This window comes from Equus caballus, chromosome 29 (genome assembly GCF_041296265.1).
Source record: "Equus caballus isolate H_3958 breed thoroughbred chromosome 29, TB-T2T, whole genome shotgun sequence".
In the NCBI taxonomy this organism is placed as follows: Eukaryota; Metazoa; Chordata; class Mammalia; order Perissodactyla; family Equidae; genus Equus; species Equus caballus.
Genome location: NC_091712.1, coordinates 17024411 through 17038381, shown reverse-complemented (window position 1 = coordinate 17038381; position 13971 = coordinate 17024411). Strand labels below are relative to the sequence as shown.

Below are 13971 nucleotides of genomic sequence, written 5' to 3'. Positions count from 1 at the left end.
AGTCGTTAGCCTAGAGCTAATTTGGCCCCACTACTTAGGAAATAAATCTTCTGAGGAACTTTTATCTGATGCCCCATGTATTAGGTCTTTCTACTCCAGCTAGTAAGGACCCTATGTATTCCCATCCCTGTGTGAACTCCCAGAACTGTTCTTCCTACTTTCCAGTTGCTTTCCTCCAGCCTTGAAAGTTTCCAGCCAGAGACTCAAGGGCACCTCTCTGTGCATCTCTGGTACCGTGCCCTGAAGCTACTCCAGCCTCCCCAAACTCTGAATTTTCTGTCTCTTCAACTTAAGGAGGCTGTCAGGCACTATTTGGGATCTCCTGTATCTGTGCTTGCAGCCTGGAAATGCAATAGAGGACTCAGCTTTGTGTCCCTCATTTGTGTCTGCTGGAACTTTGTAACTCATTTTTAAAAGAAATCATTTGTTGATCCCCCAGGCCCCTCCAGCTACTACTCTATTTTTTCTGCTTTTGATAGCAGAACTATCACAAAGAGCCATCTATACTTGCTATGACCCCTTTATCTTTCATTATTTTTTCTCTCCCACCATTCCACTAAAATATGCCAAGGGCACACATCTAATCAAATAAAATGGTCACTTTCCCCTTGCTCATCTTCTTGGTGAGCACAGCCAACCAATGTCCTTCCTTCTTGAGAAACTTTCATCCTCATTTTCTTCCTACCTCTCTAATAGCTCCTCCTCTACCTAAGCCCCAGAGCACAGGTTTAAAAACCATCTATATCCCCCAAACTTTCATAATTTATAGTACCAGCCCATGACTTCTAAGTTTTACAACTTCAGTGCAAACTGGTCTAATGCACTACATTCTGCATATCCAATTAAATACAGACAAGTAAGAGGCACTTCAAACTGAACAAATCCATCCTTTCTATACCCTTCCTTCTCCAATTTTCCCTATTTCAGTAAGTGGCCCAATCATCTATCTGGCCAGTTGCTTAACGTAAAAATCAGGGATTAGTCCTTGGTGCTCTCTCTCCCTCTACTACATTCAAATCTACCAGCAAATTCTATTAGTTTTACCTTCAAAATACACCTCAAATCCATCCATTTCTCTTCATCTACACTACTACCACCCTAATTAAAGTCACCATCAACTCGCACTCTTGCCCAATATGACTCATTCTCTACAAGGTAGCAAAAATACTCTTGGAAAAACATAATTCAGATCATGCCACTCCCTTGCCTAAAATTTTCTAAGGAACTTAATTTCAAAACAATACAAATTCCTTGTAGTAGCCTATAATACTTTACCAGATCTGGAGCCCCTGACTACCTCTGGGTCTTCATCTCAGACTACTCAACCCTTTTTTCACTTTGCTCCAGTCATACTGGCCTTCTGTTCTACCTTGGGCTCTCTGCATATTTGGGTCTCCCTGCCTGGAAGGTTCTTCTTGCAGATCTTCACACGGCTGGCTCATTCCCACCATCCAAGTTTCAGGTTGACTGTTCCTTGACCATCTATGCAAAGAAACCTCTATCCTCCCCTCTCCACTTGAAATTCTGTATTATCTTGTTCCACTGCCATATAAGAGTTTTATTTTTTATTTTTATTCATTTGCTTTTTAGCTTTTGTCTGTTTTCCCATTAGAATTCAGTCATTCAATTAAACAAATATTGAACGCTTACTACGTGCCAGGCACTATTTCAGGTGCTGAAAACACATAAGCGAATAGACAAAAGTTCCTGCCCTTAGAGAACCTAAATTCTAGAATTGTAAGATCCATAAAACGAATGCTGGTTTTTCACTGTTTTATCTACAGGGCCTATAATAGTGCTTGACTCAGCAAATGTGCAAAAAATATTTGCCATGAAAGTGAATAAAAATGAATTTATCAATATTTTGTTTTTGTACAACATATTTCATCTCAAATATCCCCACTTAGCTATTAGAACAATGATTAAATCTTTGCTTTAGACTTCAAAACAAGCATATTTGTATTTTGTTTCCCCTTCAGACTCTATTACTTTACAGGTAAAGCACAAATTTGCAACCATCACTATAAAATTCTGGCTCTAATTTCAAATTCTCATAACAGTAATAGCATTCTGTAACATCTATACTCATTTATATTCTTTAAATCCTTTAGTACTTGAGGCTTCCTAGAATAAACTGGAGCTGATTATCCATGCACCCAGACTACCTTTACTTTGCGTAAATTATGTATAATATGCAAATTAAGTTACTAACTAATTCAAGATTTAATGACTATTCTATAAACACATAAAATACATTTGGAAAGACTTAAACATACTGGTAACATAATATACCCATTACAAAAGGAAATTCTCATGGTCCTACCTCATTTTGCAGTTAAAAACCTGGGTGAGTGGGAGCATGCATGCAACACACTCACACAGTGTCGGAAGCTGGATGTAGCCTTAGGTCTGACAGCTCCCAGTTTGAGGCTTTTCCCAACTAATAATTACCTAAATTTAAAGACACAAGTTTTCACAACTATGTCATACAACTCTCTAAGGATAGAGAACATATCTAACATGCTTATATCAGACAATTCCAAATACAAGGGACTACATAAAGGTAAGCAGTTTTTAGCATCAACAAAAAGGCCATTTTAAACATTCAATAAGTATTTGATAATAATGAAATTCACCTGTAAAGCACTTTTTACATATACTGACTTATTCATTACTCAGTGCTACCTCGTAAGGTAGGTCAAAAGACTGATAACACACATGAAGAAACTGAAGTTCATTCAGTAAGGTTAAGGGACTTGTCAAAGGCCACAAAAGCCAATGTACATTTTCTCAGAGGATATACAACTGCTATTCGTGATTCTACAATTATCAAAATAATTAATCTCAATAGATAAAAAGATTTGAACCTATATTAAACCATCCACAGGACATTTTAAACCTCAGGTTATCTTTGCCTCTGGATTCACTCTAAGGCCACATCCTATTTCTTCAGCCAGCACTTGCTATTCTGAAGGAAATTCAACCAAAATGGTTTGCTTCAATAATCCACTGCAAAATTCATCAAACTATGCCACCATGTGTATCTGAAGCTGGACCAAACTTTTTAAAGATAACCTCCATAACAACGAATAATTGAACAAGGGCTTTATCTTCTAAAAAACTGATTATAGCTCCATTCGTGCAACTCAGATAACGGGTCATAGTAGATATTACTAACTACAACAAGTTTTTGTTTTTCATCTACCTACTACCGTGGGGCTGGTGGATAAAATTCAATTCAGATATTTAAAGATGCAAAGTTAGGTATCCACTATGTCTGTATATTACATTACACAAAATACTGTAATAATTCAAATCACTACCTACATCCCAGGCTTTAAGTTAATAAACTTGATCAAGAAAGATTTGCCACAATTGATAAATGTGATGAAGACAACATAGTTAGCTTCAAGTAATTCACTGAAAGTAATTCTAGTAAGTTGTTTAAAACATCTGAATCACTTGTTTTTCTCACTGATTTCCCCATAAATTGATTTATTCTTACAGAAGTTATTGTAATATACTACTGTAAGTCACATTTTAAGGGTTCAAAACTTTAAAAGTAAAAGACATACTCTATGTAGTTCTGTCTCTGTATTTCATACACTCATACTGCTTTGCATTGAGACTCACAATTCATTTTATTCCCAAATTACAATGTAAAACTCTCATTTCCTTGTTGGTTGTCTTCTTCTAAGAACTGGAATCACAAACTATACCATCATACCATGGTATTATTGCTCCTTTTAAAATGCTACCCTCTACTTTAAAATTAGTGTTTTAACCAATTGCTGATAACAAGTACTCTTAACTTTTCAGGAAAAGTGAATCATAAATATAGTCAGAATCCACCCTTTTCATATACAAACAGAACTCTTGCCATTACGTACATACGTACATACACATATATATCTTCCATCTGTTTCTTGACCATTATTGCTATTGCATACCATGATGTAGTAGAATGCAAAATATAAAATTAAAACTTAGTCTATTTTAAATAACATATTAGGAGTGATTTTATATTTAATCCCAGCCACAAATTCATGAACCTGTAAGCATGAACTTTGTTTACAAAATTTAAGCTACCCTTTATTTATTTATTTATTTGGTGGGGAAGATTGGCCCTGAGCTAACATCTGTGCAAACTTCCTCTATTTTGTATGTGGGATGCTGCCACAGCATAGCTTTATGAAAGGTGCGTAGGTTCTCGCCCAGGATACGAACCCACAATCCCCGGACTGCAGAAGTAGAGCATGCGAACTTAACCACTATGCCACCAGGCAGGCCCCATAAGCTACCCTATATTTAGATGGTACTTTTAATTAAGTCCTGTTAATTAACAGAAAGAAAAGGCAGTTCAGCACAAATTCCATTACAGACTATAAAGCACCCACAAAACATCATTAGATACATAAGCCCATTAGTTTCTCATTATTATTTTTTTATAAGAAAATGAAATCTAAGTACAAACAGAATTAATCCAAAATTTCAAATATAAAATAGTACACTGAAACAAGAGCTAATTATGAACACTTCAGGAACCTAGACACTACATAGTTTTCAAGAGGCCCCCTTTGTGGTTGAGTCTCCAGTCTCTTCCTGAGTTGCCTATAGCCTTTCATTTTTCAATTATCCTTCTATTAAGTCTATATGATAACTGCCACATTGATAGAACTGAAATGACTGAAATTTTTAGGACAGTAGATCTTCACCTTGAGCTTTCTGCCCCACCTCATTACAATACTGTGAGAAACTGACGACAAAGATGAACTTTCGCCCTAGAAACATATACCATCACAAAATTGTATATGCATGCTGCAGGAATCCACTGACTTCCAGAATCATTTCCATGGAATCCTCAGAACCCCAGCTTAGAAACTTCTATTCAAAAATATCTTGGGCAGGAAAGAAAGTTCAAACTAGATTTTATTATTGCTTCTCAATTATTTCATTTTATCTAGACTAATTATTTGCTACTTAATGCAAACAGTCCAAATATTCTCAATTCTTAATTCAAACTATCTGCAAAAATTAAACTTTGCTTCTACGAAAATTGAGATTTCAGATATTTCACTTCCAAGATAGTGGACAGAATGGAAAAAAAATCTAGATTTTTACAGCTCCAGATAAGACCTAAAAAATCTAGGTTTACAAAATTTTAAAAGAAGAAAGATCGAGGGGCTGGCCCCGTGGCCGAGTGGTTAAGTTCGCGCGCTCCGCTGCAGGCGGCCCAGTGTTTCGTTGGTTCGAATCCTGGGCGCGGACATGGCACTGCTCATCAAACCACGCTGAGGTGGTGTCCCACATGCCACAACTAGAAGGACCCACAACGAAGAATATACAACTATGTACCGGGGGGCTTTGGGGAGAAAAAGGAAAAAATGAAATCTTTAAAAAAGAAAAAAAAGAAGAAAGATCGATTTTTGGTCTCTTTCAAAAAATGAGAAATCATACTTTTAAACTTAAAGTGATTTAAACTTATTTTTATAAACAGAAAAACTAGATTTTTGTTATTTTGAAAATGTAGTGCTTAACTATTTTTTCTCCTATCAGAGATATGTACATATTTCCAATTTTCCCCTAATTAAAAATAAGAAACAACTGTCCACTTTATAAATGTCCTTAATTTGGGTTTAATAACATTGCATACTGGGCCAGTAATGAAGGATGTAGTTTTAAGAGGAGAGAAAAAGTAGGTGTACGAGATTTTGTCAGGTTAGAACCCTATGAAAACAAGGTGTTGGATTGTAGAGGCTAGAGCCTACTTCTAAGTCTCAAAAGTAGCTGTGCAGGGTAATGCCAATGTGATACCACCATTAACATCTTAATTACATCACATACGCTACCCAAACCAGGTTAGGTAACAGAAGAAAGGTTAACCCTCCAGCCCTTATAATGGAGCACACACTCCAGACATCCCAATGAAAAGGTTCAACTACTGTGCGAACACGGTAGCACCAATTTGTTAAGTATCACTTTAAAATCAGCTTTTTCAGAATGTCTGTCCTAAAGGGAGAAGTATCCATAAAGGAGAATTATAACATAAAGTTCCAATTTTAACCAAAATATGTCAAACTTAATAAAAGCATTCGGTATCACTGATATCTTGGAAAAGTTACCCTTTCAATTAAACGAAAAGCCGTGGCACTAAACTTACTATTTTAACATTTCTAACTGCAAAGTTAAAACGTTAAAGTTAAGATTATAATGTTAAAATAAAAACCTTAAAAATATTATAATGGTGTAACATCTACCTCCCCCAGCTTGTTTAAACTTTTGTCTTCTTTAACCCCTAAAGGGACTCATTTATGTCATATTTAGAGCTGATAGTCTATTCTACTTAAAGTTGTTTCTTAAAAATTAAGAGGCATGCCTAATTAACTCAATGTATGCAGCTTACATTATTAAAACTGTTTAAACGGGAGTACATTAAGAAGTGTTATTTTGCTAGTGTTAAGACCTAGCATTTCTGTCAAGTTTACCAAAGAATCAAAATATGGTAACAACTATCAGGAATACTTCACATGACAATTCTGCAGATACATTTTGATCACGAAATGCTTTCTTAATCTGTCATCTTTCGTGATCAAGATAGGATTATACTTTTTCTAAACTAGATGTTCAATTTAGGTTCTAGGTCTCTCTGATCTAAGAGACACCATAACTAATGTGTCAATCAAAGGCAAAAGTTTGTTTTAACCCTCCATCTTAATAAGTATATCACGCTTCAGCAAATTATCAATAAGTTTTTGTTTTTCTAAGGTCAACTCGGAATTCAATTACCTTTATTTACACTTAGTATACATTTGTGTAACATGCTACTTTCAATATTGTGTCTATATGGCCTGCTCCTACTACAATCATGAACCACAGGGCTGCAGGGCAGCTGATGACCTGGTACTGTTTCCATTTTTCTGTTCGGGTCAGTATCTATTCCCGAGGTCTATGCCTCACTGATCATAGTTTGGTTGCTTGCGAAGTGAAACAAATTCTAAAGATGATGGAAAAAGGCTGTGTGAAGGAAAAAACAAATCCATTATGTCTCTCAAAAACAGGGACTCCACGTTACAAACTAATGCTATCTATCACACTATAAAATGTCAAAATTATTTCAGTGAAAAAAGTTATCTGTAAAATTTAACAAGCACTGATACTTCAGTTGAGCCCAGCTTTCAGACTGCAGCTCTCGGGACTGTGCAAAGTGTTCACAGAAGCAAGACTTTAAATTTCTGAAGTGTACTGTAGTGCTGTCTTGCTTTTATCTAGGCTCTCCCCTCCTTGGCTGCAAAACAAGAACTACAAATTAATATCCAGGGCATTGTAGCACTGACACCCCAACCTGAAAGTATTACCCGTAAAACTTATGAACAGAAACAAAAATAAAACCAAAAGACAAGATTCTGCAGTCACAAGCACTTTAATTTTTAAAAAACAAATCACTTATTTAAAAATAAACAAATGGCACCATTCTACTCTAAAGTTGATACAAGAAAAATAAAGAGGTTCTGTCTCATAGGTCAGGTGCTGGAAGTCAGTACTACACTAGACAATCTCAACTACTATATACACTTAACTGATCTAAAAAGTTAAGATTTAAGACACTACTCTCAAAAGTAACATTCGACTGTCATAACTATTTTACTTGAAAAGGTTAAACAACCCAAACAGTTTAAATAGCTTTATTATCAAAATCAACATTACAAAGCATAATTTCTACATTGAGAAGTCTTACAGTACCAAATAGAGGCATTACAGTACAATTTTCCACAACAGAACTGCAGCGCACAAATCCAGCGACTCCTTGACTCCTTGAACTGTCAACACACTGCACCCTGTTTAAATGGCTGTACCTGAAAACCAAGGTATGCAACTCCTTAGGATCAGCGGTCATCAGGTTATACTGTCAAGGATCGGGGGAAATGACAGAAGATTCCACTAACCCTGCGTCTGAACGCAACTTCCACAAGGTAAAGCCACAGCCGTGATAAAACGTCTACTAGCTGTAAACAGTTAAACACTGAAACCCATCCAGTGGAGACCCCTCAATGCTAAGATTTTTGTGGATGAATTCACTCAACTTGAGTTCGGTTATGGAAAAGAAAGAACCCTCTTTCAAAATTGACATCCATAACATCTACTTAAATTGGGTCTTTTCTCCCCCTATGTTGAGAAACCAGAAAGCGGGCGAACTCAAATTTTATTTTTCAAAAACCTCCCAAATAATTAAAGTCACAGGCTTTAGAAGAGGTACGTTCTCCAAAAAAGCGTCTGCAACATTTTCTCAAGGGTCAAAGAAAAAGTCAGGGATAGCAGCTGAGGACCCTCCCGCCAACCAGAACAGGGAGGGATGGATGCAGACGTCCCGGCAAGGAGACGGGAACGAGGTCTCATCTTCCAGGAAAGCGAGCCGCCGGGCACACGGCCGGGCTCTCGGCGCTCCGCCGCCCGCCCCGCAGCCGAGCCCCCGCCGGGCTGCCCCGAGCGCGGCCGGCTCTCCGGGCCGCCGGAAAGCGCCATCCCCCCGCGCGCAGAACCCGCGCTCCCCGGCGCCGGCCGCGCGCGGAGGCCCAGGCGGCCCTGCAGCGCCACCCAGCGGCCCGCGGCGAGGCCTGCAGCGGGGCCCGCTCGGCGCCGGCCGCCGCCCCCGCCGCCCAGCCCGCTCCCCTCTCCGGATGCACCAGGCCCAGCCCAAGAACTAAGAACACAAAATGGCTGCCGGCAGCTCCGTCACGTGACCTCTTTGTGCCTTTCGGGCTCCCGAACTCCGCGGGACCCGGGGCCAAGGGGCCGGGGTCGGCGGGTGGCCTTCGAGGAGGCCCCGCCGGGCCGCGGCGGCCGGGGCTCGAGGCCGGGGGAGGCGGGATAAAGGCCCGGCCGGCGACCGGGAGTCGGGGCGAGGAGAAGATGGCGGCCATTTTGTGTGGTAGGCAGCCCGCCGCCGCCGCAGGCAGCAGAGGCAGCGGGCCTGGCGGCGGTCGGACAGGGGAGTTAACACGTACCGACTCCTCTTCCTTCTCCATTCCGGTGGGCATCTGCGGCACGGCCCGGTTAATCGAGGCGTACTCGTGCAGGTCGGGCAGATCCTCACAGCGGAACACCGGCAGCGGCTTCGAGGCGTCCAGCGCCCGCGCCCGAAACGACAGTTTACTCATCTCAGGCGCAGCAGATCCCTCTCCGCTCTGGGGAAACGGCCCCGGCCAGCGGGATCATGGAGAACCGGGGGTGCGGTCCCCACTCGCCTGCCGCTGCCGGGGACTTGAGGGGCGGAGCGCAGAGCCCGCCGTCCGGGCACTACCGGCAGCGGGAGGGTGGGAGGCTGTGCCGCGCCGCTCCTCGCTCGCTCGCTCTCTTCAATACGCCATGGCCAACATGGCGGACATTAAAACTCCACTGTGCGCTCTTCAGCCAACCCCAGCCATTCCCCACACTGCATCGCGCAGCGGCGCGGGCACGCGGGGGGGGCGCGGGCTCGAGGCCGGGCGCCGGCACGGAGCGCGCGTCCCGCCAACCCCCGGCGCCCGCCGGCCCGCGGCCCGCGCCTCACCGCCGCCCCCGCCCTGCCGGCCCGAGGGCGGCCGGGCCGGACGGGGCGGCCCTCGCGCTCGGACCCGAGCCCCTGGCCGCCCGCCTCTGCCCGCCGCGCTCCCGCTCGCTCGCTCCCGGCCGGCGCCCTCCTGCCGCCGAGGCGCCGCCGCTCCCCGCGCGCCCGCTGCCCGGGAGGCGTCGGCCGAGCGCGGCGGGCCGGCACCTGTCACCCGCCGGGGCCGCCCGGCCAGGGGCTGGGGGGCGCTGCGCACGCGGGCAGACGCGGCCGGCGGTGCAGAGCTGCGCGTTAGGTCTTCAGAAGGAAAATGCAGACGGAATAGGGGCAGAGGGCTACTTTGGGTGAACTTTTACCGGCAATTATTTTTACGTCTAATGGATAGGCTCCGCAACAAATGCTCGGTCCCTTCTCACCCATGGGGCTCAGGGCACTCTGCTCCAAAGTAGTATTTTTTAATCCAGTATTTTAGCTACCTATGTCCGCTCTTTTATTCTAATTGAAGCAACGGGAATAATTATTATCGGACACTGTAACCTTCGGGAAGAAAAAATTTAAAGCAAGACCTTCAAAATTTGTTTGCACGGAAAGAAGATGCTGCTTCAACGCGGCTATGAGTTCGCACTTACTCTTATCATTTGTTCTCTGAAAAACTTTATAAAATTGAGTCATATGAAGACCTGTAGTGATCCTGCCAAACGAAAAAAGGAATAAAAAAGGGAAAACTGTATTATCAGAAGAGATTCAGATGGATGCGATAGATTGTTAACATTTGGTTTATGTTATGCAAGAAAATGGGTATCCAGAGAGCTCTTTCCAGTGGAATATTTTAAAAATCAGAAAGACTGTTGGGGTGGGCTTAATAAGTTTGGCAGCGAAATTTCAAATGTTCATCGAGATACAAAAATGTTTCGTCAGTCTGCTTTTCTCCTTGGGAGCTGCATAGTAGAAATAATCACTATTCTTAAATACGGGGTTGGATTGGAACTGTTCTTAGCTTGAGGCGTACAGACAAACCACTCTTTTTCAGGTTGGTTTAGCTACACTCTACCGCGTGGGGAGAAGACACGGAGAGCACAGATTGCAGTTATCCAAAACTATCCTAAAACTCTAATATTGATAACTCACCTCTGTGAGGCACGGGGCCTTTCTCTACATTTCCTATACTGAGACTACGCATTTATTCATTCAGTGAGCAAACGTTTATTGAGCCCTCATGGCCCTCTAAGTATGCTGCTGATTACTTAGCATCCACAGGGCTCTTGGAGGAGCTTACTTAGAGAGTGGGAAAAAGATCTGTGGATGGCAGTTGCCACCCCTGAGGAAAGTGCTTTGATGAAAGCCCAGGCGATTGTGGGAACCCGCAGGAGCAGCGCCCAATCCATGGGGAGTGGCTCTAATGAAAGCATTCAGGGAAGGCTGTTTGTAGGAGACGATATCTGAGTAAAAATTATATGGGGTAAGTATGGGTTTACCTTGCAAAAACACGAAGAGGAGAAAGATATCTTAGGCAAGAGAAGCAGCATGTGCAAAGACTCAGAGCCATGAGAGAGCATGCCACGTTCTGGGATCCTCGAGAACTGCCAACTGCACTGTGGAAGAGGACACCTATTGAGCCAGCTGTGGCAGTTCTGAAAATACTGGCTGAATATTAGTATATAGTCCTCTGCAGCTACAATATTAGATTTCTGAAAATTCTTGTAGTAGAATTAGGTTGATCGAGCAACCTAAGACTTCATAGAACAAAATAGAATCTCAAGTCATGAGTGAAGCACCAAGGAAATGAATATATATATTTTAAGCTTCTTTAAAAAAACAGCCTATGGATAACAATTTCCACATTCTACACTGGTAATAACGGGCGCTATACGACTAAGGTCCTTGTTATCTAGAAATTCTAAAATCACCCTCCACGCAAGTTCAGAGAGATGCTTACAAATTGAGCTTGCCTTATTGCAGATGCTATGCCTGCTAAGAGACACTTTCTTTCTGCAGTGGTTCCCCATCCAGCTCAATGCCCTGATTTCTAACTCTCCATCCTACTAGGTTCCCAAGAACCAGATGCTGGAGTCTGGAGCCTCATATTCACTTCACTTTCTTCCCTACCTAAGGGGCAGGAATGCAGCAATAAAGATTCAGGTTTAATTTTCCTCAGCTTCTTTTATCCAACAAAGAGTTTCCTTGCAAAAAAACGGCTGATCTTGCACTGTCTTTTGCTTTAACTTTTTTCTATTCCCAACCTAAAGTTCCCTCTTTCTGTAAGTATCCCCAACAATAGTGATGTGAAATTCTCAATATTGCAAAGGATACATACTAGTGTAAAGCTGAATATATTAACTTTTCCTTAAAGCGAAACTCTTGGTTGGGAAGGGATTTTCAATATTTAAAATAGTTTCAATTCATGCTACAAATATTTATTGAATGATTAGGCAACACACAGTACCATCATGGTAGAGGATACAAATAAGATACTGATAAAGGGACACCCAGTAAAGCAAAAGACCAGGACAGGGCAGTATGGGGAAATGCAGTGCCCTGGGAGTTCAGAGAAAAAGCAGTTAGTTCCAGCTGCATTGATCGGACATCATGGAGAAGATAGCATGTGATTTGGTTCTGAAGGATGACTAATATTCCAATTCATAATGGGCACAAAATGGTAGAATAAAGAGTATTCATGGGAGAGAGCAACTGTGTGACAAAACGGCAGGAGGAGGCAACTGCCAGGTGTGTTTAAAGATACGAAGGTTTATTTGGCCAGAATTCAGTAGGAGATTCTGACAACAATCCAGGTGTAAGGTAAAACTGGTAAGAACTTGGGTGGAGGGAGTAGGAGTAGAAAGGAAAGAGACATAATTTTTAACAGTAATAATAATTACTTATAATAACTTCATCCTGAAATGTGATTCATTTCAAATACAGAACTTCTGCTTAAACCATAAAAAGGAATGTATCAAATGCACTGCAGTTTGTTGTATGTAATAAACCTGAAATGTGGCTCTAAATATTAGTTTATGTCCAAAATGTGCCCAAGTCCTAAAATTTCTTTTTTGAAATTGTTTCCAGGATTTGCCTTCTTATTTCCATTCCCATTGTCTTAACCATAGTCCCCGCTCTCATCATTTCCCACCCAGAAACAACCTCGAATTCAATTTACCCTTGATTCATTCATTCCTTCAATAAATCTTTACTAAGCTCCTACTTTATGGGACGCTGTGCTGGCACTCTCCTGATAGTGGTTAGTGGGAACCCGTGGTGGCTGGCAGAGGCTGTGGGTCCTGGGATATGAAGAACAAATCAATGTTCCGAAAACCCCACTTTCATCTGTATCCTCCCTTCCCCAAGCCATTTCTTTCTAACTGCTCTTTAGTTAGCCCATCAGATAAAGCCAAATTTGTTTTGGCATGGTTGTCAAGGCCTCGTCATTTTGCCTCAAACTATCCAATATCATTTCTCATTATTGCCTAAGATGAGCTCTTCACTCTGATCACTAAGTCTCATCACCATCTTCAGAAATCAACATGTCTTTCCTGCCTCCAGGTTTTTATTCATTCCTTTCTCTCTAGTCTCCTTGTCCCACTTCAGACTGTCTACTAGCTACTGAAATGCTACCCACTTTACAAGAATGTTTGGAGGATTAAATAAAATAATCCACATAAACCATTTAGAATCATCTCTGGCCTACAGAAAACATTCAATAGATGTAAGCTATTGTTACTATCCTTCAAAATCCAACTCAAATATAGTCCTTGATGAAATTTCTTTGACTACTTAACCTCTCTGGCCCAAATTTCCTAATCTGAATAATGAGTGTGTGATTTGGGTGAATTCAAATTAATTCTTAAGCCTACATCAATCTTTCTCATCTCTGAACTCTGATTACAGTTTCAATCAGTAAGAATGATAACTACCATTTATTGAACATTCACTATGGGCCAAGCAATGCAGGAGTACATTTTAAATGCATTGTCTCACTTAATTTTCATGACAGCCCTGAGGTGTGTCCTGTTAGAGAGACTGCAAGACCTGCCTCTGGGCACAAGCTGGCGAGAGGCAATGTTAAGAGTGGAATCCCTGGTGTCTGATTTCAGAGTGGAGCTCCAGAAACCAGAGAGTAAAGTCAAGTGAGGAGGGAACTAGAAGTGGGGAAGGAGAGATGTTGAATGAAGCCTACTCTTTCGAGAGGTTTGGCAATGAGGGGAGGGCAGAGAGAGAGAGAGACAGACAGACAGACAAGGGGGTATTCAGATCACGTGTTTGTTGTTTTTGAAAGTGGGAAAGATGTGAGGGTGTTTGTATGTATGCTGAAAGCAAAGAAGCATGTAAATGGATTAATTTAGGACGTCTTCCTCTGAGACAGGAAGGAAGGAGGGCAAGAATGGACAATGATCCAAAGAAGTTAAATTCTCTTTGATAGGACAATAAGACTT

The 13971-nt window shown here is 41.8% G+C and overlaps 1 protein-coding gene across 5 annotated transcripts in view; it reads right to left on the bottom strand.

Moving 5' to 3' along the window:
- Positions 1-13971, bottom strand: part of EPC1 (enhancer of polycomb homolog 1) — a 92179-nt gene that overhangs the window by 58520 nt on the left and 19688 nt on the right. For 3 of the 5 annotated variants that reach the window (XR_011434054.1, XM_023632004.2, XM_023632005.2), the window contains exon 1: positions 9003-9545. The exons of the other annotated variants lie outside the window; for them this stretch is intronic. Coding sequence is in view for 2 of the 3 variants with exons in the window: in XM_023632004.2 (XP_023487772.1) it covers positions 9003-9155 (153 nt within the window). In the remaining variant the exon portion in view is untranslated. Of the gene's footprint in view, positions 1-9002; positions 9546-13971 lie in introns of those variants that run through there. 5 annotated transcript variants of the gene reach the window in all.